This window comes from Theobroma cacao, chromosome 8 (assembly GCF_000208745.1).
Source record: "Theobroma cacao cultivar B97-61/B2 chromosome 8, Criollo_cocoa_genome_V2, whole genome shotgun sequence".
In the NCBI taxonomy this organism is placed as follows: domain Eukaryota; kingdom Viridiplantae; phylum Streptophyta; class Magnoliopsida; order Malvales; family Malvaceae; genus Theobroma; species Theobroma cacao.
In genome coordinates, this window is record NC_030857.1 from 6,848,054 (window position 1) to 6,873,818 (window position 25,765).

At 33.2% G+C, this 25,765-nt stretch overlaps 3 protein-coding genes across 3 annotated transcripts; 1 reads left to right on the top strand and 2 right to left on the bottom strand.

The window, feature by feature from the left end:
- LOC18592390 (cyclin-A1-1) lies at nt 9,161-14,281 on the bottom strand. The gene is made up of 12 exons (XM_007019091.2): nt 14,267-14,281; nt 13,939-14,161; nt 12,729-13,113; nt 12,399-12,535; nt 11,263-11,355; nt 10,883-11,016; nt 10,713-10,788; nt 10,548-10,624; nt 10,431-10,464; nt 10,005-10,154; nt 9,729-9,863; nt 9,161-9,442 (listed from the first exon to the last, which is right to left on the bottom strand). The coding sequence occupies exons 2-12, from the start codon at nt 14,143-14,145 to the stop codon at nt 9,371-9,373; spliced, it is 1,500 nt and encodes a 499-aa protein (XP_007019153.2). The 5' UTR covers nt 14,146-14,161; nt 14,267-14,281; the 3' UTR covers nt 9,161-9,370.
- LOC18592391 (cyclin-A1-1) lies at nt 15,283-19,144 on the bottom strand. Its single transcript, XM_007019092.2, has 11 exons — nt 18,937-19,144; nt 18,672-18,816; nt 18,368-18,504; nt 17,641-17,733; nt 17,281-17,414; nt 17,082-17,157; nt 16,916-16,992; nt 16,782-16,815; nt 16,352-16,501; nt 16,074-16,208; nt 15,283-15,569 (listed from the first exon to the last, which is right to left on the bottom strand). The coding sequence occupies exons 1-11, from the start codon at nt 19,072-19,074 to the stop codon at nt 15,507-15,509; spliced, it is 1,182 nt and encodes a 393-aa protein (XP_007019154.2). The 5' UTR covers nt 19,075-19,144; the 3' UTR covers nt 15,283-15,506.
- LOC18592392 (cyclin-A1-1) lies at nt 21,410-25,393 on the top strand. The gene is made up of 11 exons (XM_007019095.2): nt 21,410-21,672; nt 22,292-22,676; nt 22,811-22,947; nt 23,361-23,453; nt 23,625-23,758; nt 23,872-23,947; nt 24,052-24,128; nt 24,220-24,253; nt 24,481-24,630; nt 24,756-24,890; nt 25,014-25,393. Exons 1-11 carry the CDS (start codon nt 21,475-21,477, stop codon nt 25,074-25,076), a joined length of 1,482 nt encoding a protein of 493 aa, XP_007019157.2. The 5' UTR covers nt 21,410-21,474; the 3' UTR covers nt 25,077-25,393.

The following is a 25,765-nucleotide window of genomic DNA, read 5'->3' on the forward strand; positions in this document are numbered from 1 at the left end:
CTACAAGTTCACCTACTGTCCATCTATTAATGTGGAATTAACCTGAACCATTTGGTGCTCATCTAGAGACTCCAACTTTTGTGAGAGACCGCCACTTTGATTTTTTGAAACCCTATTCAAATATTCCACAGTGTTTGACTTCATGTCACCTTGATCTTTAAAAAAAAGGCTATTTTCCAATCGTGCCTTCTTTTTGAGGGAGGTATTTTGAATTCGAGTCATTCCCCACTTATCAAGCGATTTTTCCTCTTTATCATGTAGAGTAATACCTCCATGCCTCGCCCCTATGGATGGAGAAGAGACTGTCTTTTTTTTTTTTAACAATGAGGACTTTGAAATCCAATGCATGATTAGTAAATCGAACGACAGAATGTCTCTTTGGGTCAAAAGAAGTAGGTTGTGGCAAGGTCCTCTCTTCCTGCTTTTTTTGTGTTAGCCCTAAAACAACATCAATTTTATTGCCACTAGCTTCCTTACTAGTTTCGAGATTTTCTACCGCCACATTAGCTCACTCCGCAGCACAGTCCATCGCTGACATAGCCTCTTTGCCATTCTTTTTAAGTGATAAAGTTGGCCATTCAACGTCATTAAATGAAGTAAGAGATTGATCATGGCTTGTCCACAATACCAGTATTTCCTTAGAATTTTTGTTTGCAAAGCCTTCATGATTAGTTTCCCTACAAGCATCCCTAACAGAAGGTTTTCTCATTCTTGTAACCTTTGTTACAAGGGTCTCATTTACAGCCAAACCTTCCAAAACTAAAAACCTAGAACCTGGGTTGTTGCTTGGCAGACCTCGAATTCATGGTGGAATTTTGTTTGACCAAACCACTCCTATGCTTACGTTCTGGTTATTAATATCCATGGACCAAATGACTCATCACTTGCTTGAGACCCACTAGGTGTTTCTTTTTCAACATTAAAAGCTTCAATCAATAAATCAATACTGTTGTTCAATTTTCTACTCACGCAGGTATACGTATCGCAAAGATAATATAGAGATGAATAGAGTCTCGATCCACAGAGAATTGAATTAATCTTTACTGTTAACTACTAAAATTAAAACACCTTAATTTTATCTAAACAATTAAAATTAAAAAACAAAATTTAAACTAATAAACTAATAACTAAAACTTAATATATCAGCAAAATTTACTTATAGTGATTAACAAACTTAAAATTATGATAATGTGAAACCTTGACCTTTATAGACTCGTAGATAGAAGTACACGTGATATCCCTGATCAGGGGTAATTTCGTCATTTTCTTAATAAGCTCCTAAAAGTAAGTTTTAAACAATATTATGACCTAAATAGGCCTAAGGCATAAATGGATGATTAAATAAGGGTAAAATGACAAAGGAAATCAAAATGGTGATGATTTTCATGTAGGGGCAAAATTATCATTTTTTACCTCAGGTCAAAATTTTTAAGTTTTTATGAACCCGAGCATTTATAGATCATTATGGACCTTGTCCCAGTGTCAAAAGAGTAAAAGATTTCATAAAAGATTGGAGGAGAATAAGCTAATTTGTGGAGGGGCATTTTGGTAATTTAAGTGAAGTGGATAAGCTTGAGCTATAAATATCTCTTTCTTCTAGCAGCTTCTACATTCTCCAGCAGCTTTTCTTCTTCTTCTTCTCCTCTTTCACGTTGCTTCCCAACCTCTATGAAAGCTTGATATAAAGCTCCATAACCTCCCTCAAAATAGCTCCACTTTTCATGCTTTTGGTGCACCCTTTCATAAACCCATGTGCTCTTCCATTCTCTCACTTTAAAACCCTTGAAAAATCTTGTTTTCATACTCTCTCTCACTAGTTAAGTGTTTTAGAGAGAGAAAGATGAAGCTTTACAATAGTTTGGAGAATTGTTGAAAAGAATTTCAAAGCTACAAAGCTATTAAGGTGAGTAGTAAATTAGAGTTGAAATTTTAGTGTTGAGAATGACTAGAGATTTGACTTGTGAATACTTTGTAGTTGAGATTGTTAATTCACTTTGGAGTGATAAGATAGTGAAAATGGATAGCCATTTAATGGCAAATGGAAGCTAGCTAAGAAAAAGCTTTTAGAATTCATAAGTATGTGGCTTGACTTACTGGTGATGCTAATGTGATGCTAATGTGATGCTAATGTGATGCTAATGTAATTGCTCTAGGACTACTGCAGTGCATCAACTTCAAACAGATTTTTGACTATACTACATATGGAACTGGGCAAAGTAGAAAACATGAAAGTTGTATATTTTTCTTTTATCTTTCCAATGGTCTAAGAATCGCTTCATTTGGAGCTCAATATAGAAAGTTATGATCAAAATACCAAAATATATGCATTGAAAGTCTACACCTTAAAATTGCTCTCCTTCTTTTACTAAAATTCTTTTTTCAAACACCTACATAAGTACAAATAAATCAATAACAACCTATCTTATCCTCATTAACACCAAATTAAGTATAAAATTAATCATAATTAGATTGACTCACCTAAAATAACTAATTTAAAATAATTAAATAAAATCTACTAATTCTTATGCATTACTACAAAAACTAAGTCAAATTATTATCAAAATTAAGCTCAAATAACTTTATATTATAGAGTTATCAAATACCACAGCACTCTCCCTTCAAATGTCCATACAAACCAGACAAAAAACAAACTTTAGAAAGGCCCTCGTACTCAATGGTTTACATTTTCCCATTAAGTAGAAATCTAGGGATCAACAGCTTTGAAAGATTTAACTTAACTGCTATACGAGCAAATTTGCCACATTTTTCTGAATCGGTATTATAGTTAATTTTCAAAAGCTTACCCAGAAGAGAAGCAATTCTTCTTAAAACTGACTTGTGGTATAAATTGAGAGGCATACTAGGAAGCCTTACCCACGTTGTTACCACAAATAGATTTTAAGAACCCTTGACATACGACAGAGTCCAAGGATTTACCATGAGGTAATGGCCCTGCACCATCCAAAGACCCTCTAGGAGGGCTTTTAGATAGTCATCTTCCTATGCAAATTTAATCATAAAACTTTCCTCATCTAAATCAACGATCGAATATTTTCCTTTAGGAGCCCATAAAAACTCAATCTTTTCGCTTAATAACTTAAATGAGATAGATCTCCCCAATAAATGCACAATAATAAATCTCCTCCAATGTTTTGCTAGTTCTTCATGCTTTTTTTTTTTTGAGATTTTGATCGATGGGATGCCGTCAATCATTTCAAACTTAAAATCCTCTATCTTGTCTTCTTTTGATATACTATCGTATGCATCAACATCAACCAGGGATTCCTTGTCATCAGTTTCATCCCATCTGTATCCATATCATTATCTGAAATAAATCCTCTCATTCAGAATTCATCAACGCATCCCCGAAAAAGGGATTGTTATTGTCAAGCCCTACTCCATTATATACTCATCATAACATCTATATACTTGATGACACATCTGCATGTTAGAATGCCTTAGAAATAGTTAAATAATCGATATCGTAACTAGTTATGCAACTAAGTTAATTTAAAGCCTCGAACTAGTTCAAATAAGAATTTTAAGATGAAATTGAGAATTTTAAAACCCCAGAATGACTTAATATGGTGATTTGGAGTTCGAGGATTAAATTGGAGTCAATTAGGAATTTTCATACCATAAGGGCAAAATGGTAATTTTGCCACCCGATGGCAAATTTGGAAAGTTGGATGAAATTTTTGATCAAGTTTGACCAATTGGAGTATAATTTGAGATTGAGAAGTGAAAAATTTCAATTTCGAGCATAAGGGCAAAAATGTCATTTTTCGAATCCACAAGGTTAAAATTGGAATTCTATGATTTTACACCACCATGATATTTGTCAAGCTCCAGAATTTTACCTATTATTATTTTATGCTATGGATAAATATTAGAGCATTTGTGGTGGTGAGAAAAGGCTTAAAAATTAAGTTAAAATAAGTGGACCAATAAAAAGGTGACATGTGTCAAAAATTAAATATTATTATATTGCCATTTAAAAACCAGCCCATACTCTTCCACTTAGAAATTGAGGGCCGACCAGCACCTGCAGAAAAGAGAAGAAAAGAAAAGAAAATCCTTATGGAGGAAAAACTAAGAAAAATTTGTTGAATTTTCAAGAAATTGGTGACTAAAGGTAAGATTTTTAATCTTAAGCTTGAAATTCATCTTGCCCATGCATTCTTTTCCATTTTCCATGAATTAAATTCAAGTTTTCATGAGGGGCAATATGCTGGCCAAATTTAGAGAGAGAAAGTTGGTGATGAATTTAGTTGAATTTCAAGGTAACTTAATGTTTTTAGGTGTTTAGTAACATTTAGTATGAAAATTAAGCAAGAAATCCACATGCCCATTATAGAACCTATCTTGGCCGAATTTTATGGGTGAGGTTTGATGATGAATTTGGTTGTTTTGCATGCCCTTTAGATTGTATTTGGTGCTTAGGAATACCGAAAATCGAAAACGGGTACCGAAAAATTTTACTCCCGTTAGTTAGCAATTTGCACAATAATGAGGGATATTTTGGTAATTGCACTTAGAATAGATTTTTAGTGAAGTGTGTGGAATTTTGGGGAGTACTGGAAGTGCAATAAATTAATTGGAATCGAATTGGACGTTTAGACCGATTAAATAGTGTATAGTGCGCGATAGGCCGAACACCTCCCATTTCATTGCATGCATTCATATAGAACATAGAATAGTTTTGTGACAATTTAGCATAAGTATATTTAATTTCCTGTTACACATTATGTATAGGTGGTGAGCCCTCGGATAAGGGCAAAGGTATTGCACCCGAGGATCAAGACTAGGAGTGTTGTAAATTCCCGTCAAAGTGAGTAACCACTGTTCATCTTATCTATCTAGAGTATTTTTTACAATCATTTTTATGATTTTAAGAAAATTGAACCTAAATGAATTTTATGTTTTATGACTAATAATCGATTTAAGGAATAAGGTTTATGACTTATTTTACAATTCAATAATATTTTTGAAAATGTGAGTATGTGGAGACCAACCTTTGATGTTGCCTATATATATAAGTTTACGTACTTACGTTTGGAATTGATGATTTATGAACTGATACGTGATGACATATGTGGCTGGGTTTTTGGGTTGGGAAATATATAAACTGTTTGTTTTCCTTTGACAGGCTGGGTAGTATTATGTTAGCCACGTTATGCTATCAAAATTTTATTGATTGATGGGTTATTTAATTAGCCACTGCAGTAGGAGAGTTTCGCGGACTAGCCTATTAGAAGGGTACGGTAAACCCCGTTATATTTACCTTAGTATGAAAGGCGCGAAGGATATCTCCTAAGGTACGATAGAGTTCACTTCACGCCGAACCACCGCTTGAGGATGAACTCTACTAACGCCAAGGGATGGCTAAACTATGTTTTTATGAGTAATTGTTAACTTAATAACCTTGGCGGACTCGATTGAATGCCTCAGCCAAGGTATCACCAAGTATAATTTTTGGCACGAGTCAAGTTTTTAAGAAAATCATAAGTCGTGATGTGTATTATATTGAAATGTGTTGTTTTATATGATTTGAAACAAGTACAAAATGTTGTGGATTATGATATGATAAAAAGTTAACTGTCTCCATTTACTCGACTTTAGATGTTAATGACGGACTTTGTTTATTCACTAAGTTTATGAAAACTCACCCTTTCTTTTTAACCATTTTAAGTTCAGGATAGTCTGTAGGCAGTCGATTTCATCAAGGATCTCTTTGGGGGATATCTTTCTACCATATGTTGTATTTTTATCAGGTTTTGAAATTTTCGAGAAAAAATGACCAAAATACCCTTGTGTGGCGAAAAATTTATTTTGATTGTTTTTTATCTAAAATAGTTTATATTCTCTTAAAACTCGATATTTAGTAACTATTACTCACAGGGAAAGTGGAAAACTAATGCAAGAGCCTTGTAAGGTTTCGGTTGACATTTCGGGTAATGAATGTCTACTGAGACTTCGCGACGATTGTCACAAGCTCGAAGGGAGTGCCGGATCGTGACAGTTATGGACCACAACTATACCACCAGTAGACAAACTCTCCAAACTCTCACTACATAGACGAACTTTTTTACTGGATCGAGTATCCAAAAGTGAATGAGTGTCCATCTTGAGTAACGAACCTTCAGTCGCCTCCGCCTCCATTCTTTTCTCTTCTTAGGGCTTGTTTGTTTTTAGTGTTTAAGATACAGGAGAAATAAATTTTTAAAAATTTCATGCGATATATAATTGCACTAGCAGCTCCTCTATAAATGTTTTGATTAAACCTTGTACATTTTATTCTTTTAAAGTTTATACTGATGTTTTGATTTCATTAAAAGGCATATGTTTGATAATATCAAAATATGTAAGTAGAAATCCAAATATATCAACTTAAAAACAAATATTATTTCAAATAAATCAAAGGGAACAAATAACAATTCAAATAAATATAGCACGAATAATTGCAAATTCTTTCAAATACCAATTCAATTACACATAACAAGTAACACAAATGTGAAGAGAAAGTAGTTTAAAGTTCAACATCAACTTAAAATAAACAAATCAAATCTTAAACTAATCAACTACTCCCACCACAGTTTTTTGATATATTATGCTCATATAGAATCTAATCTAACTTATTACTTAAATCTAGCAAAGAAATAAAAATGAGTCTATTTTCTTCATTTTTAATCAATTGTAGTGTAAAATTAAATTCATCTACACTCAATCTCCTATCATTTTGTACAAATTTCAATACTTGAACACACTCCGAAATACTTTATTGTCATGTGGCTTGCGATGACATTGAAATTTTAGCACTTTCAACTGCGTTATAACTTTTTGCTACGTCACACAATCATTCCAATATTCTTTACAAGCTTGCTGTAGTCCCAATTTTTGCTTTACCCTTTGTCACTTTTTTTCCCATTTCTTCTAGAACCATTTTGTTCCTCTTGATTTGGGTGTTTACCATAAGACTGTCTTCATCATCACAATTGATTTTTTCAGCATCAGATTCAACACTGTTTTGTAGCAAAGTTAGATTTGCAGATTTGACAGTATCTTCAATTGGTACATTCATTGCTAGTGTCCATGCATTTTGACTGGTAGCTATTATATCCCCAAATATAAATTTCAATGCATTAGTATGTTTTAACCCGTGATACCGAAATCTAGCATATTTTGGATTGACTTACACAAACATTAGAGAGAAATAAACTTTTAAACAACGTACATATATAAAATAATTTACAATAGTTGAAACATATAAAATTTAAAATACTTACTTTTATTTTGGCTTCCCATCTTACGGCATCAGCTTCGATGGTTCCCGTCTTGTGGTTCCAACCTAAACATGTTTCTTTACCCTTCAATTGTTTCCTTAAAATCCATTTATTTCTTAAACTATCTAGTTTATTTTTCAATTACTTTTGAATATAGTTTTTATTAGCATGAGCATTAAATTCCTGTACTACAATTTTCCATCTTTTAATTGTGAATGAAATTTCTGGTTTTGCATACTTACGAATCTCATCTGTACAAATTTGAAGTAAGAATTTGGTAATGACCAAATTCTACTTTACATTATATTTTGATTTTTCTGAAATTTTAGAATTTGGTGGAGGCATTTCTTAACTAGTCATAAACTGCACAAGACATAAAAAGTAATAAATCTTGTGTCATCATTATCCAAGAACTGATCATTCAGCCAAAATGGTCCATTAGGATCGCATATGCATTACACCAAATACAACTAAATTAAAATGCATAACAAGGCAAAAGATACTCGAAATTCACACAAGTTTATATCACTCACAAATCATCCTACACGACTCCATATTGTGCATAACATTTAGGGAAACTTACAGGAAAAATAGAAAATAGGCAAATTATGATAAATCATATCCATAGAAAGACAATAGTTTTTAGAAAAGCAATAATTAGTTATTTGAATACATTTTTAATCATTTGTAATTTTAATAAAATTCAATACAAATCAAACCTCAATATATTTACTTACAGTTAGAAATAGGAAAAAGGCAATATTGGAACAAAAGCAACCAGATATGACTATTGGATGTAGAGCTACCTCGTACTAGTTCATCAACCATATGTTAGTCTAAACCCAAAATATAACTATACGAGACTCTTCAATCAAGATCTTTCAACAATTTTAATGGATCTAAGATTTTTACCAAAAACCCAAAACAACAGTATTGATTCTCTAAGCTATTTATCAAGAACTCAAATGTATATCTCAAAATTAAAAAAAAAATAAAAAGATACTCCAAAGCCCAAGAAAAAAAAACGACGCAAAGAAAAAGAATAAATAGTACTTAAATGTAATTTTGAATTGTGGATTTCTTTTCTTTTAATCTTTGTAACAACAAAAAATCCCAATTGAATCCTTTGTTGTTTTTTTTTAGTAACCTTTGGAGAGAAGGGTAAATGAGAGGTAGATCTCAATTTGTGATGGAGAGGGGTATTTGTAGAGAAAGAGGAGGAAAGGGAGATTAATTGAGAGAGATGGTTATTTTTTAAGAGGGTAATGGTGAAATCATTTTTAATAGAAAACATTTTTGAAATAAAAAGAAAATTCTTCTAAAAAACTAACGTGTTTAAAAAAAAAAAAAAAGCTTCTTTATCGAGTTTTTCTTGAAGCTTTGTTTTTAAAGCTATTCAAATTTTTGATTGAGTCGACTTTTTCTTTTAAAAAATAAATAAACTAAAAAAAAATTAAACTAAATAGGCACTTATAATTTTATATGTTTGTAAATTCTTTTAACGTCTAAAACTTTTTTAATTTTATGAAAAATTTATCAAAACAACAAATTTGCATTTGAAAACATACAATAAGTGTTTTTTTTCACATAAAATCAAGTATTTATTATGATTTTACATGTTTATAAATTTTTATCAAAATAAAAATTTTATTATTTTTACAAAAAAAAACTTATTAAAATAAAATATTTACATTGAGACATTTTTTTTGTTCAAAACCACTTATAAATTCATCCTACGAAAAACACTTTATTTTCATCTGAAAAAACCAATCCATGTAGTATTACATGGCAAGAAGCAATTTGTAATAGCAGCAGCAATGATACGAATAAAAAAAAATAAAAAAGAAAAACAGTGAACAGCTTATACTTGATCCTGTTGACAAGAATTTCATAATGAAAATGTCTTCCAGTATGTGTACAGTATACAATTCAAATTCTTCACTAACTCAGCCGAATCAATGTTGCTTTTCCCAAAACTGTGAGCAAAATGAAGATCCTATTCCTAAGCTACAAAATCACCATTTACATCTAACTTCATCCAACAGAGTATTGGAAGGCACCTGAATACCGGGATGGTATCCATTGGGCTATTTGCTCAAATCTTGGAAAAACTCCTGAGGTATTGATGCAGGGCAGTACTTCTTTGCCACAAATTTGTACTGATGCAGATGAAAATATGTCAGACTATTAAAACTTTAAAACAACGAATAAGATTGACATAAAACTAAGCAACCTGCAACTCAGCAAGTTACCAAAATCTTTTATTTACCCTTTTATAGTGAAGGTGAACTTATTAATTCAGTATGGGACAAGTTTCAGTTCTTGCATCAAGCGCATATTCATTTGGTGGATCATATTATTTGGACCCTTATCATACTGAAAACTTGGACCAACCACAGTATTATAGTAAAACTCTTGCCCGGGAAAGATGGAGAACCTACTCACTTTATGCTGACTGTATTTTTCTCTGATTGCTGGCAAATTAGCACGACCACCATTACGACAGAGATGATGCAGTGACTTCACACAGTCATGCATATCAGAGGGCTGGTACAGTGTGTAATGTTCCAAAATAGAGTCCTACGCAACAGGGTAAAAGAAGTCAACAAATATTACCTAATAGAAGCTATACAAAAGTAGAACAAATTAATAAACATCAGATAAAGAACATATAATCTGAATAAGCTGGTATAGAACAAATAAACTTTCCTTGGGACATACCCAAGGTTTCTTTGTAGGAGAGAGTATAAACTTGGCCAAGAAAGCAGCAGAAGCAGCTATGAGCGATGGAGCATAATGAAGCATAGTGTACTCAAGAAGTGACAACTCCACAATGTAGTTGGCCAAACATTCAAACTGCATCGATTGAACCTACAAAAGGCAGGCATACATTACCATCATCAGTTATTGTGGTTTTTGATATCATTAGTAAACAGAGGATTGATAACAAAGCATGATGGCTTGAACCTCTGGAGTGATTCCCATATCCAATTATATCTTTTAACTAGGGAATAAACAAAAGAAACAATCACATCTGCTGCACAGACTAATGTGCTTGTCCACCAGTACAAGTATAACCCTAACTAAACCTAGTAAGTGGAGCACAAACATAAAAGTGAATGTAAAAACCCTAGTCCATGAGGGTACCTGATTGATCATTTGTGCAGCATGAACAAAGTGCCTGGGCATTTTTCCTGAATATGTCAATAATCTGAAAACTTTTATAAACTGCAAATTGAATGGCATAAGAAAGTGAGACATAACCTCAGAAAAAATTTAGCTGTTGGGACTGTCATTTCAAACTTCAAGTAATTTAGCACAGCAGATTCCATTTGCAAAATCTGCAGCAATCAAAGCAGGGAAAAATATGTTTATGTAGGTTGTGATGAATGAAGAAAATTGGAAATGAATCTGTAAATATAATCTGACCTCATCCTTGCAGTACGTGTTATCAGTAACATAACAGAACTCTTTCACTTGAGGTGCACATATCTCCTCGTATTTACTGGCATCAAAATCCCATTTTCATTTATAAACCATTCTTCTTACTAGGCTACATTTAGACACACAAACATGCAGAAAGAAACATGAAATCTTACGAAGCAATCATCATGCAGGCAATTCCAAGCAACTGCAACTGTTGCCTGTTAATTGAATTGCCAGAAAGATAACGATCAATGTAATTCACTGTCAAAAATAGTGTCTCAGGTACAAGCCTGTATTCTTCAGTAACCTACAGTTAAAATGATACGGTAAGATCACCTTTCACATGAAGGGGGGAAAACCTGCACATTAAAGTAACTTAGAGGTGTTTGATGAAATTGGCTGTGGTATTTCTAATAATGCAAGGAAGAACCGCTCTTAAATAGTCAAAGTGGCCATTACAAGATAACGAAACCCTGGAATACAGAGCTGGAAAGGGGTTTTTTCTTGGATTATGTAAACAACCCTCGCAATGACATCAACCACCATAATTTACCTCAACTAGCCAATCTATCAGAATAGCTCGCATGCTGACATTAATATCTCTTTGTACCTTCTCCATGAAGTCTGCAGAAGGCCCTTTTTTGGCCTACACCCAGGAATAGGATGAAACATATGAAACAGGAGTCAGAGAGCAAAAATATATAGATAGAAATATTCATGTTATTCAAGATTCAGAAAATGCAAATGCATGCTGTTTCTATATAGTCAATCACAGGTTCAGCAGCATAGCAAGAGAATGTATTACAGATAAGGACCGATGCTGTTAGAATATCTTAGACCTGACAAGGTTAACCAAGAACCAGGCATGATAAAAGCTTCATGCCTCAAATTAACAACCTATGCTACATTTTTATCTCCTTTTTCTACAATCATTTCTCTTCCTTTTTTCTTTTTCAATTAATAGCATTTCTATTTGCATTGAACAGTGTCCTACAATGTCTTAAGATAACAAATTACCTCAGGGGGCCAGTCATAGTTTTCAAGCTAGACAAAAAATATAACACAGCAGTAAAAAGTTATATAAGGCAGAAAAATATTATTATACCTAAACATCTCTAAAAAAGAACATAAGGACTAGCAACAACAAACTATGCCATAACCCAATTGATCAATATCCCACTATAAGACCATAAATTAATAACCAAAACTTCGACAGGCTACCTAAATATGCATATTTGACTTTAAAAAAAAATAAAAAAGAACGAAGATAACTATCCACGGCTCCATAAATACCAGTGCACACACCACAAACTATTATGATTAACTTGAAATTCTATAATTTTTTATTGCAGCTTTCAGTTTATAAATTTCATAAATTATCAGAAAAGCTAAAATGTAAAACCTATTTCAACTTGTAGACAACGATTAACCACAAATAAATGAGACTGTTATCACTTGCCAGTATCAAAAGTACATGTATAACTACAAGCCAATTCAAATTAGGAAGAACATAAACATATAAAATAAGATCAAGAAAATAACCAAGCAATACCTATGTAAATCTTTTTCTATAAATACTAAAGTTAATGTGATGATGTATTTGCACTTCTTTGAAGTGACACTACTTAGGAATCTGACTAGCTATGAAGCAAACAGCTTGTAAATGGCAGCATAGAAAAGATACTATACCTCGGATGCCCATGCATTCTTGTAAATGTCATGAGCAATCAGTGTGCAGAACTGCGGATCTTTGGAAGTGTTATCAACAGCACCAGCATTATCATTTGTTCCCATATCCGAAAGTATATTTCTCTTGCAAATCTTCCCTGAGGTTGGTGTACCAAAACAAAATTGAGGCAGGCCAACACACTAATACAATTATATGATTAAAATATTTTGGCCTAAACTAACCTATACATACCAGATATGGAAATTTTAGTTGACAGTTAAAAGAATTAAAACCTCAGCCAACAGAAATGACAGTATCAAGCAAGTTCATATCTACTAGAAGAAAAGAACCTTCTCTCTGTGTGTACTTTGATATGTACAGATTGTAGTTTGCCTTCCTCTCAATCCACTTAACTGCTGAAACATCCTCATTCTCTACGTATTCAAACTCTGGGCTCTTCAAAGAATCACAAGTAGACATGGTCTCGTCCAGAGAGACTGAACCGGAAAGTGATCTATCTGGAGAGATATCCATGCTTCCAGGCGTACACATGCTGCTTGGAGAAAGAAGACCCGAAACTTTAGGTGTAGGTTGATCATCTCTCGTCCAAATTGTATCCATACAAGAAACATCAGCACATGATTCCGGACTCAGAGTTGTAGGCCTAGATAGACCATGATCCTGAGTGCAAGTAGAAGTTTCCTTCTTCTTGGCAAGTTTGGAGGTACACGGCACCTTCAAAAACAAAATTAATTAACCTCTGTTTGCAGAAATTAGATCGAGTTCTGGAGATAAAGTCAATTATAAAGTCACATTTTGACATAAAAGTTTGTTATTAAATAAATTCAAGTTATAAAATATTTACCATCAATCACTTTAAGCTCTATAATACAATAAAAATGGAATTGCTAAAATGATAAATACAGCAGTTAAAAGTGTGTGTTTATTTTTGCATGCATATCTGCACTCCTATGGATCAATCATGCATCAAACTTCACCCACCTAGAAGCAGAAAGCTGTGGAAGTCAAAATGGACTTGGTATATTAGGACATGCTGTTCTAAGAACACATTATTCAAAACCTGACTCCTCATTTTTTTGTAACGTACAACAGATACTTGACGCCTCAAAGTGGATGCAGCTATGGGGCTTGACCCTTCAAACGAAAGGAAAAACATAGAAAGTCCTGAGTGAGCCTGGCAAACACATACCAACATCCAACAACTCATTCCTGAATCCGATCAACTTTTACAGTTTAAGACCTAAGAACATATTATGTTATTTCTTTTAATGGTTAGACAGAGAGAAGTAATTAATCAAACCAAAAGTTACAATGGCAACGGAAAAATTCTTCTCATTATTTTGCAAGGCATCATCCATACGTACAAACTTGACCAAGAATACTCTTTTTTTTTTTTTTACCAAGAACACTCTTTGATACCATAAAATTCAAAAAAGAAAGTAACAAAGAAAAATTAAAAACAAATTAAACGGGCATTTTTTATCCTAAGAAATTAATTAGGAAAGAAAACATAAAAACAATGGTAAAAGAATTACGAACCATGGGTTTTGAGCGAATAACAATGACCCGTGACCCGTTTGGATACCCATTTCCTTGGTTGGTTATGTCGCTAAGAGCTGCTCTCTTCTTAATAAATTGGGTCTTCACAGCACCCATCTTCTTGCTCTGATTCCCGGTGATCGACGGCCTCTTTGCCGTTGATGATGATGACGATGTAGACAAACGCCGATTTCGGGTCGACATCATGACCCTAACTTGAACCCTATTGTAGAAATGAAATGAAAGTCGGTTACGTGGGATTCAAGAAATTCAGGAAAACATATATAAATTTAAAAAAAATAGAAATAATGTAGAATAATATACCTACCTTTTCTCGATATTTGAAAAGAAATATTTTGATCTAATTTGAAATTGAATTAGGGTTTCTTTATTCTTGTTTTGATTCTTGAAAGATTTGAAGAGAAAGAAAATTAAAAAAAAAATTATTGAAGAGAGCACGAAAATGTATTGATTTAAAAATTAAAAAGATCTGAATTATTGATTTAGTAAATTGAGAGATATGAACTTTCTGTTCAATAAAAAAAAATCGCTTCAAACAATCTTAAGGGGATGGATATGGTGACAATAACGGGAGTTATCTCGATTTTTAGCTTGTGTCAAGGAGAAGAAAATGAAAAAAAAAAATTTATTAGTTGGTGACAGTTATTTAATAGATTTTTTTTTCTTTTAATATGATTAACTAATATATTATTGATAAATTAATATAAGATTGAACTTAAATGTCAAAATCTCTATCTTTTGATTAGTAAAATATGTACTTTGAAACAACATAAATTATTTACATAAATATATTGTATAAAATTTGACACACTCATTATGCCATGAAAAAAAAATATTCAAAAAAAAAGAAAAAAGTTGTTTTTTGTAAGAGAGTAAAAAAATGTGAATTATTTATTTTTTTAACAATAGAAAGAGAAGTCGAAAAGTAGGTAACATAGAGGCAAAGATTATCAAAAAAGGTTACCCTAGAATCATTGAAGGAAGAAAAATAGAAAAGGAGATTAAGAAAGAAAATTTAGGTATTTATTTGAACATTTTTAAAATTTTTAGGTTTATTTATTATTAAAATGACAACTTCCCTTTTAATATTAATAATAATAAGACATCAAATATAAATCTATAAATAAATTAATTAATTAATTAATATCGATCCAAGACAACTTTGTCAAATAAACCATGGTTGGGCCTAATCATGCATGGACTCCAATTGGCCTTGTACGCTCTCATTAATGTGATTCTGAAATTGTTATCCATTTCATTACTGATTAGGAAGATTTATAGAAAACCCAAGCATGCTAGATTTCATTAGTGAACACTAGCTAGTTAGTGTGCAATTTTTTCTATTTAAGACATGATGATCATGTGTAAAGCAAGACTTAAGTACCCCTTCGAACACAATTAAATAAAAGAGTAAAATTGAAAATTAAAGAGGACTAGATCTACTACATCAACAAAATCAAGCATCTGTCAGCCTATACATATCTTAATTACATCCAGTGAACTAGTGGAAGCAACTGACTTATAATAGTATCCATACTGCTACCCACTTAGTTTCGGAAAAACTCCTGAGGTATTGAAGAAGGGCAGTCCTTCTCTGCCACAAATTTGTACTGATGCAAATAAAAACTTGTCAGGCATCAAACATCAAAATATAGGAAAAAAAACAATTGCCAATTTTATAGGGAAGGTAAACCGATTGATTGAGCATACAAAGACTTTCAGCGATTGCAACAGGGTCAGATTTCCAGGAAGAAATTCTTTTGGGATCCAAGTTTGCTGAAATTTTGGGCCGATGGCCATATTGGAGTATGTAAACATCTAGTGAAGTCACTGAATGTAGTCAACAAGTGTATTTTTATGCAATGAACCAAAGCATATATTTTTGATATCATGAGATCTCCTTCCGACACATTCTTTAGAAAGTAGAAACTCTACAAATATGAGAAGTTGAAAAAGGACAACAGACACAAACTGTGCCGAATACATGCATACACCCACTAGAAGAGGAATAGAAGGTACTTCTGAAGGGGCTATGCTTGGCAATATTGATGTAAAAGGTCTATAGTCTATAAATCAGATGCATCTTGTGTGAGAAAGATGGAAGACCTACTCACCTTATGCTGACTATACTTCTGCTTGATTGCTGCCAAATTAGGACAATCACCATTAAGGCAGAGATGATGCAAATCCTTCACACAGTTGTACAATTCAGAAGGTTGGTATAGTGTGTAACGCCCCAACATAGAATCCTGTGCAACAGGATCCAAAAATGTAAACAATTTTAGCTAATAGAAGCTATCCTAAACTAAACAAAAACATTTCAATAACAATAAGATGGAGAACCAAAATCACTGAGTTAGAATTGAACAAATAAACTTTCTTCTGTCCATACCCAAGGTTTTCTTGAAGGAGAGAGTATAAATTTGGCTAAGAAAACAGCAGACGCAGCTATTAAAGATGGAGCATAATGAAGCATTATGTACTCCAGAAGTGATAATTCTGCAATGTAGTTGGCCAAGCATTCAAACTGCAGAAATTGAACCTACAAAAGGCGGACATGTATTACCAGTATAGATTATTGGGGTTTTTAATATTGTCAGATAAACAGAGATTGACAATAAAGACATGATGATGTCCACCGTTGGAATGATTATAATATCCCATTGTATCTTTTAACTAGGAACTACATTAAAGAAACAACGATATTCATTACTATTAACGTTCAGAAATCTACTATCACAACCAAATCTAATTAAACCTAGTAAGAGAAGCAAAGATATGATGATGAATTTTTTAAAAATACCAGTCCAATAGAGAGATACCTGATTGATCATTTGAGCTGCATGAACAAAATGCCTAGGCATTTTTCATGAACCACGTTAAAAATCTTGGCAGTAAATATTAATTGGTATTGCATTTAAATATTTAATCAAAGAACAAAAGAGTAAGACATTACCTCAGAAAAGATTTAGCTGTTGGGACAGTCATTTCAAACTTTAAATAATTCAGCACAGCAGATTCCATTTGCAAAATCTATACCAATTAAAGTGGAAAAATAAAAATGCTTCTGTAGATTGAGGTGCATAAAGAAAATTGGAATAGTCTCTAACCAGAATGCTGACCTCTTTCTTGCCATGTGAGTTACCAGTAAGATAACAGAAGTCTTCCACCTTAGGTGAATATATCTCCTCGTATTTACTGGCCTCAATATCATTATTCCAGTTACAATGCATTTTTTTTATTGGCTACATATTTAGACACATAAACATGCACAGAAAACTTACTGAGAACTGTCAACACAAAAAAGATATGGAATCTTACGCAGCAATCATCATGCAGGTAACTCCAAGCAATTTTAACTGCTGTCTGTTGATGGAATTGCCAGAAAGATAACGATCAATATAGTTCACCGTCAAAAAAAGCGTCTCTGGTACAAGTCTGCACTCTTCAACCACCTACAGTTGTAATCAAAAGGTGAGATCATTCCAAGGGGAAAAAATGCACATTAAAGTAAACAATTATAGGTCTTCTATGAAATTGGCTATAGTGTTTTAACAACGCCACTTAAAATATAGAAATGGCTGTGACAAATAAAAACAACCCTGAAACAGTACACTGGAGAGGGGTTGTTTCTTGGATCATAGAACTACCCTGGCAAGATCATCACCTACCACAATTTACCTGCACTAGCCAATTGATCAAAAGTGCCCGCATGCTTGCACTAATATCTTTCTGGACCATCTTCATAAAATGTGCAGAAGGCCTTTTTACTGACTACGAAAAGCGAGGAATAAGATGAAACAGATGAAGCAAAAGAAAAGTTTAGCATACAAAAATACATAGATCAAAAGAGAAGGAGAGAGTTATGTTATTCAGCCAATGTAATTCCGGTTCTGTGCATAACAAGAGAATATACTACAGATAATGAATCAATGCAGCTACTATGCATAAGACCTAAAAAGTTTACCAAGAACCAGTTCTTGTAAAGTTATATGATGCCTCAAAAAGAACAACCTGCAATACTTTCCTTTCTTAATTTTTCAACAAGTATTGCCATTTACATGAAACAATATTTAATATTTTATACTTGCAGTTTTGAGTTAGTAAAGTTGACAAATTATCAGCCCCTGCTGCTCTAGAAAATAATTTTTTTTTGAGACCACAAATGAAACTGATATCAGTGCACAATATCAGATGTAAGGATATAACTAATACGGTAACCTTTTTATTCCATATAAATTGGAAGAAAGTAAACATCTAAACAAAGCTCAGAAATATAAACTAGAAACCAAGCAATACCAATGCAACTGTCGTTTCCACAAAAACAGAGAAAGTTAATGTTAAATATGTCTATGCACATGACTTTCTTAAGTTACGCTACTTACTAGTTAGAAAAAGGTAGGTATACCTCAGATGCTCGCAAGTTCTTGTAAATGTCATGAGCAATGTGAGCACAGAACTGGGGATCCATGGAATCGTTACCAACATCAACAGCATCATCATTTGTTTCCATCTCCAAAAGTACATTTCTCTTGCAAATCTTCCCTGAGAGCCAGTGCCAAAATCATAAAAAAAAGATGGTATCTTTTAATTCGCTCTTTGCAAATCAAGTAAATCCATTTAAAATACCATAAGCCTAAACTAATCTATTCATCACTATGTATAAGAATTCAACCAATAAAATTGACGGTATTCTTAAAAGAGTTCGAAACCTTCTTTATGCCCGTGCTCCTGAATGTAGAGATTGTTGTTTTCTTTGGTTTCGCTCGCTTTAATTGGTGATTTCGATGGAGAGATAGCCATGCTTCTAGCTGTATGCAAGGAGTTCTCAGCTCGGCCTTTGGAGGTACATGGCACCTTCAAAACAAAATTTAGTTAAAACTTTATTTATTTGAAGATTTTTAAGAAATTCAAACAAAAAAGTTATTAACAATAACTACTCAAACAAAAAAAAAAAAGAAAAAGTGAACAACGAACCGATTTCTTGCTTTGGTTGGAAATGTCGCTAAGGGCTGGTCTCTTCTTAGCCAATTGCGGCTTCCCTTCGGCCATTGGGTTCTCTGAGGTGGACGGTGTCCTCACCTTCGATGACGATCGGCGACTTGGGGTCGACATTTCTTTGGAATCCGACGAGATTGAGACAAGAGGGAGACTGAAAGATCCGCCGGGGAAGAAAGGTGTTTGCCTTTTCCATGGTACTTCACTCCTTCAGTCAAAGAGAAGCGCGAAAAAGTGTTAGTTGATTTGAAAGGTTAAAGGATCTTCGCCGTTGGTTGGGAAGCAATGGGAGTGATCTGAACCGTCTATTTCCATATAAAAAGGAATATTAAATGGCCCAAGCAAGCCCAATGTAATACATGACGGGTCAATAGTTTTGGTTTTAGACTTTTTGGGCTTAAGCTCCTTCAAAAAATGGGCTTTCGTTCAAGAAAGGGTATATGAGCCCAAAAAAATAAACCTTTTTTTATTTTTAATTTTTAAATAAATTTTTATTTTTTTATTATATTCAATCAAGTTTTTATAGTTGAATTAAATAAATTTTTATAACTAATAGTTAATTAACTATTATTATTCAAAATAACATTTGTTATTCTATAATACGTACTATTGACGTGGCATATCAACATGTCACAATGATTATGACATGGCATGTTAATGTGACAAGATGACATGGTTATATAGTAATTTTTGCATTTTAAGTCAACATCATGTCAGTGTAACATAGGTATAAAATAAAAAGTGATATTTTAACTAATGACAATTAATTAACTTTTATCATAAATACCTATTTGATCAAAAGAATAAAAATATAGTGTTTGACTAATAACAATTAGTTAACCATTATCATAAAAATATAGTGTTTAATAAAAAATAAATATTTTATTTAAATTTTTTTAAATTTTTTTAAATTTTTTTCAAATATTATGCTTATTTAAAGATACCTTATTACTCAATTTCTATTCTACCTTAAATTTCAAATGAATATAAAGGACATTAAGGCATTCTTATATTTGAAGATCATAAACTTGAGAATCCAAAAAAGACCACCAACTCAAGTTCTATTCTACCTTAATCTATAGTATAAATAACCATAAACCATGTTATATGATGGTGTTGTCTTCAACTATATACCAAATTGTTAAGTTCCTTATTTTTATGATTGAGTTATTTGGTACTTGATTATACTGAAAATGTCAATTTAATACATGAGAAAATAAATTTGCCATTAAATACTTTAATTTTTGTTATGTTAAGCGAAGTGCACATCTTGCTAACTTCATTAGTCAAATAGACAATGTGGCAAAAAAAATCCAATACTAGTTAAACACATGGTGCATTCCTATTGATTATTTTTGCCATGTCACCCATTTAGCTAATAAAATTAGTCTTAGATGTAAACTATTTAATGAAACAAAGTTTGAGTACTTAATTAAAAATTTTTGAAACATTAGATACCAAATTGAGTATTTGATAATAGTTTAGATATCAAATATACAATAACCTTTTACAAATCATAAAAGATAAAAAGGCAAAGGAAGGATGATCCATTATGGGATTCATAGCAAATTTCATTCTACATAACTTAATTAGTTCATCAATAACCTATTCTTTCACAGTTAATATCGTACACATTATCTCGACAAATAATTTCAAAATAATCTCTTATATTAGTATTTTTCAACTTGTAATTCTAATTTGATAATGTAGTACGAATAATCAAATTAGAGAAAAAAGAAAGTACCATTTTAAATTCGAAATTTTCATGTACAATGAGCATAAGATTAATTAATGGGAATAACTAGGAAGCCTCAATTATTTTGGTAAGAATTTGAAATACTTCCATAGAGACAAAAAGGAAGAGAAAGAAAACTTTCTTCTTTTAGGAAAAAGAGACAAACAAAGGAAATACATCAACCCCTTTTGAACCAACAACCCAAAATTTCCTCTAAAATTAAATTAAAATGAAAATATTTTGGTACAACTACATTATAAGATGTCTGCTTTCTATGTGGAAGAGCTGCCAAAGTTCAATTATTCAAAAACCTTTTTGTTTTTTTTGTTCTGTTTACTAGGTTACTATACAGTGAAAGTGAAGACAGATCTTGTGACCGTTTGAAATTCGAATTCAAATATACCTGAAACCTAAATGTACCCGGCCGTGACTCTTGTACTCCATGACCAGCCAATGGCATCCACCCAAACCGCTGAAAAGACCAAAGACCCAACCTTGTATTTTGACGTGTCGTTCCCTTGTTGGTTGCTGTGAAAATGGCAAACCTGACTCAAGAAACTCCAAAACTGTAATAGTGGTCCCCACATCACGCTCCTAACGATTACCGAGTGGAATCGACGGCCAGGATCTTTCGACAATTCAAATCACCCAATTTCCCCGCCTCAAAGGATCGTTAAAAAATTATAAAATAATTATACGCAAGAAGAACCTCAGAAATAAAAGCCTCAACCAAAATTTCTCCTCGCAAAGAGACCCTCTTTCTTGAAAACGAAAGCTAAAAAATGTCCACACAAAGTAGTAATCGGCGGTCGTCGTTTTCGTCGTCGACGACTTCGTCTTTGGCGAAAAGACACGCATCATCGTCGTCGTCGGAGAATGTGGGAAAAGTCACGGCTTCTTTGGCTAAAAAGAGAGTCCCTCTTAGTGACATTACTAACCAAAAGAACAGCTCAAGAAGCTCGGTTTCGGCCTCTTCTTTGGTGGGTCTTAAGTTTGTTTTTGTAACATAGTTAATTTTTTATGTTTCTTTTTTTTTTTTGGTTTTCTTGATCATCGTTTTTGGTTTCTTGTTTTCTGAGATAATGTAAGGAAAGAGAAGATAGAAAATGGTCAAATTTTAGAAGTTTCTGTTTTTACATTGTTCTTTGAATTGATGGGGACTTCAAAGATTTTCTAAGAACTTCTTTTTAAATAAAAAAATTATGAGCAGCAAAATTTGGGTTTTCATTATGTTCTATTTTCTGTTATTGACAAAGTTTTAGCCAAGTAGAGAATTAGAGCAAATTTGAAATTTTGTACTACTTTCTCCCCAAAGTTGTAACATGGAAGAAAAAGCCACCCCATTTAAAAATTTGGAGTTTGAGCTAGAGTTATTATGGGTTTAATTTCAAATTTGGATCTCTTTTATTTCCTATTTGGCATTTTAAGCCCATTGTAATCCAATTAGAAACCATGACTAGCAGCTGGCTCTGTTTACATTGAAGTAGAAAGCTGTGGTTTTGATTGATTATGGAACTAATGTATATTTTGTATAATTTTCATTTTTTTATTCTTGGGTGCTCTAGTTTTTAATTTTTTATTTTCAATTTCTAATTTTAGGTACCATGTTCAAACAAAATCTTAAAGGCAAGGAAGACACAGCCAGTTAGTAATGTAGGTTTCTCAGGACATGTTCTACCTTCTACAAATGTAAGACCCAGTTCAGTTTTGCCTCCCAAGGTTGTTACATCTTTTCCAAGAGGAAATGAAGTGGTGGTGCCTCCTCCGAGTATCTCTACTATCCCTCCTCCGCTATGTAGCATGGAGTTTTCTCCTAGTAAATCAGATGGTGTCTCGGTCTCTATGGATGAGACAATGTCCACCTGTGACTCTTTCAAAAGTCCTGAAGTTGAATACATGGACAACCGTGATGTTACAGCGATTGATTCCATTGAACGAAAGACGTTCAGCAATCTCTACATTTCGGACCATGTAGAAGCAACAGGTTCAGTATCAAGTGCAAAAAGAAAAAGCTTATTACTAAACAATTGATTGGTTCCATCATCATATAGTAAACTTCTGCTTAAACTTTTTTTTCTTTTGATCTGCTCATTTAGTTTCAAACTGATTTGGTTGCAGGGAATATCTGCAATAGAGATGCAATCGCGGAGATGGAAACAGATGATAAGATAATTGATGTTGATGATAATTACGTGGATCCACAGTTTTGTGCAACATTTGCCTGTGATATTTACAAGCACCTCCGTGCATCTGAGGTTTTCCATCTTTTTCTACCTCGAAGTTATGCTTTTGAAGATTTGTTTACAAATAGGCAGAGCTCTACAAGGCACAATCAGAAATTGTATACGAAAATTTGTAGACTGAAAGATGATATACATCTTGTTAAACACTGTTTTGACTGAGAAACATTAGTGGTTACCCATAGATTACAAGTGTATAATGTCTTGGAAGATCTCAAGTGTAATGCATAAGAGATAGGATGTTTAAACTGAAATGTTTAAAACAGAAGTCTGTCCTGCTTGATTCTATACCCTGATTGGATTGGAAAGCCCTGGTTCTGTATCATAGGGTGTGCTTTTATATGTTCTGTATTTGCTTTTATCCAATTTGGCCCTTTTTGCCTGCGTTGATTTGCTCCTTTAACTTTCTTATTTATTTTGGATTTCAGGTGAAGAAAAGACCTTCAACAGACTTCATGGAGCGAATTCAGAAAGACATAAATTCCAGCATGCGTGCAATACTGATTGATTGGCTTGTAGAAGTAATTTTCTGTCTATTTATAAAGTTATATGGTCATTTAGAATCTCCACTACACAAGATTCGAAAACCATCTCTGCTAGCATAATCTCTACTGCTAGTAGCTTCTTTCATTAATATTTCTGAGTATAGTGTTCTCTCTTGGTAAGGCTAAACTTCCAATTTTTAACTGCAGGTAGCTGAAGAGTATAGGCTTGTACCAGATACGTTATATTTGACCGTGAACTACATAGATCGGTATCTTTCAGGGAATATGATGAATAGGCAACGGCTACAGTTGCTTGGTGTTGCCTGCATGATGATTGCTGCGTAAGAAATAACACACTCCTTTCTTTCGTTTCCTTTTAGATTATTATATCTCAGTTTTCATCTAAGATTTTCCCATGGATATAATGTTAACATTAGAGTGTTTAATTTATCAGAAAATATGAGGAGATTTGTGCACCCCAGGTGGAGGAATTTTGCTACATCACTGATAATACATATTTTAAGGAGGAGGTTTGGCCTCTGTTATTTTTAACTAGAAATTTCTTTTATGCTTCTTTGCAAAGATGTTAGTTTCTAAAATCCGAACAAGGCGTTAACATTTTAACTTATAACAGGTCCTGGAAATGGAATCTTCTGTCTTAAATTACTTGAAGTTTGAAATGACTGCCGCAACAGCTAAATGTTTCTTAAGGTAATGGCTAGCTCATTATTATTGAACATACTTTCTGCCTTTCATGTTTACCGTTGTTGTAGTAACTTGTGATCATTGGCATGACATTCAGACGGTTTGTTCGTGCTGCTCAAGGGGTCAATGAGGTATTTTTCTTTGACTTTCAGTGCTTTATATTCAGGCTCCTCTGTCTTTCATCTGTCGTGTGCACCTCAATATCTCTGCGCAAAGGAACATACTAAAACCATCTGTAACAATGTTTAAAGTGGCAATCAATTGAAGCCAACAATCATGGTCATTTTCATTGATTAACAATTTGTTTTAGGAGTCCTAACTACCTGATTACCTGTGGTGGTTGTGTTCTTTCTAATAGGTTCCATCAATGCAATTAGAGTGCATGGCCAACTACATCGCTGAACTCTCACTCCTTGAGTACACCATGCTTTGTTATGCTCCATCACTAATAGCGGCTTCTGCAATTTTCCTGGCCAAATTTATACTTCTTCCTTCGAAGAGACCTTGGGTATATGCAAGCAGCTTCTTCTTGCTGTTTTCATATATTATCTAAATAAAAAAAAATTGTTGGTTAATGGAACTCTTGTTCTTGACATTTACTGTATAGTCTGATCTCCATTTATTATGATGCAGAATTCTACCTTGCAGCATTACGCACTTTACAAGCCCTCTGATCTGTGTGACTGTGTTAAGGATCTTCATAGATTATGCTGTAACAATCAAAATTCTACTTTGCCTGCAATCAGGGAGAAATACAATCAACATAAGGTAATAATATTAAACACTTTAAGGAGCTTCTTTAAAATGTTATTTGCATAGCTGAAATGTGCCTTTGATTGCTTTAATTGATGCAAACATCCAATCTAAACCGAGATCTTATTTTTGCCGCAGTACAAATGTGTTGCAAAGAAGTACTGCCCTCCCTCAATACCTTCAGAATTCTTCCAGAACTAAATGCACTCATCAGACATCAGCACGACTGTTCCAATACTTTGTTGGATAAGCAAACTGTTCCACACCTGTCATGACCAGCCTGCTTCTCCAGTTCTGAGATGAGACGTTCACCCTGTATCACTTTCATTTAGACTAGATACACAATTTAGGATCTTCCCTGTGTAAGACCTTAATTCTAGTTTGGTATAATCAATGTAGTGTTCATTTTATTAATGGACGTCACGTGGCGAAACTTAGCCACGTGTCACTGTCCATATGGCCAAATTTTGCTACATGTTGTAAATTTTTTTTATTAATTTCCTCTTTTTTTTTTTTTTCCTTTCGTTTCTTTATATTTTTCTTTTATTTTTATTCCCCTACCTAGCTGTGGAGGGGCTCTAATCCTGTGCCATTTAAAATGCATCAATAGGCACAACCTGAAAGCCACCATCAGATGAGCACAAAGAGTCCCCACACAATCAAACCTTTCCATCACCCCAGACCCTTCCTCTCTTATTTCATTGGAAATTTCTCACATATTCCCCTGATTTTGCAAGCTTCAAAGCCCAACCTATGATCATGGATCAGATGAATTTGATGTATCCAGTACTTTTCTCCCACTCATAATTTCAAAATTTCAAAGCTGAAAACATCACTTTTCTCTGTTAGCTTTTCATGGAAAGCGTATTCTGATGCCAAATAACCATGTG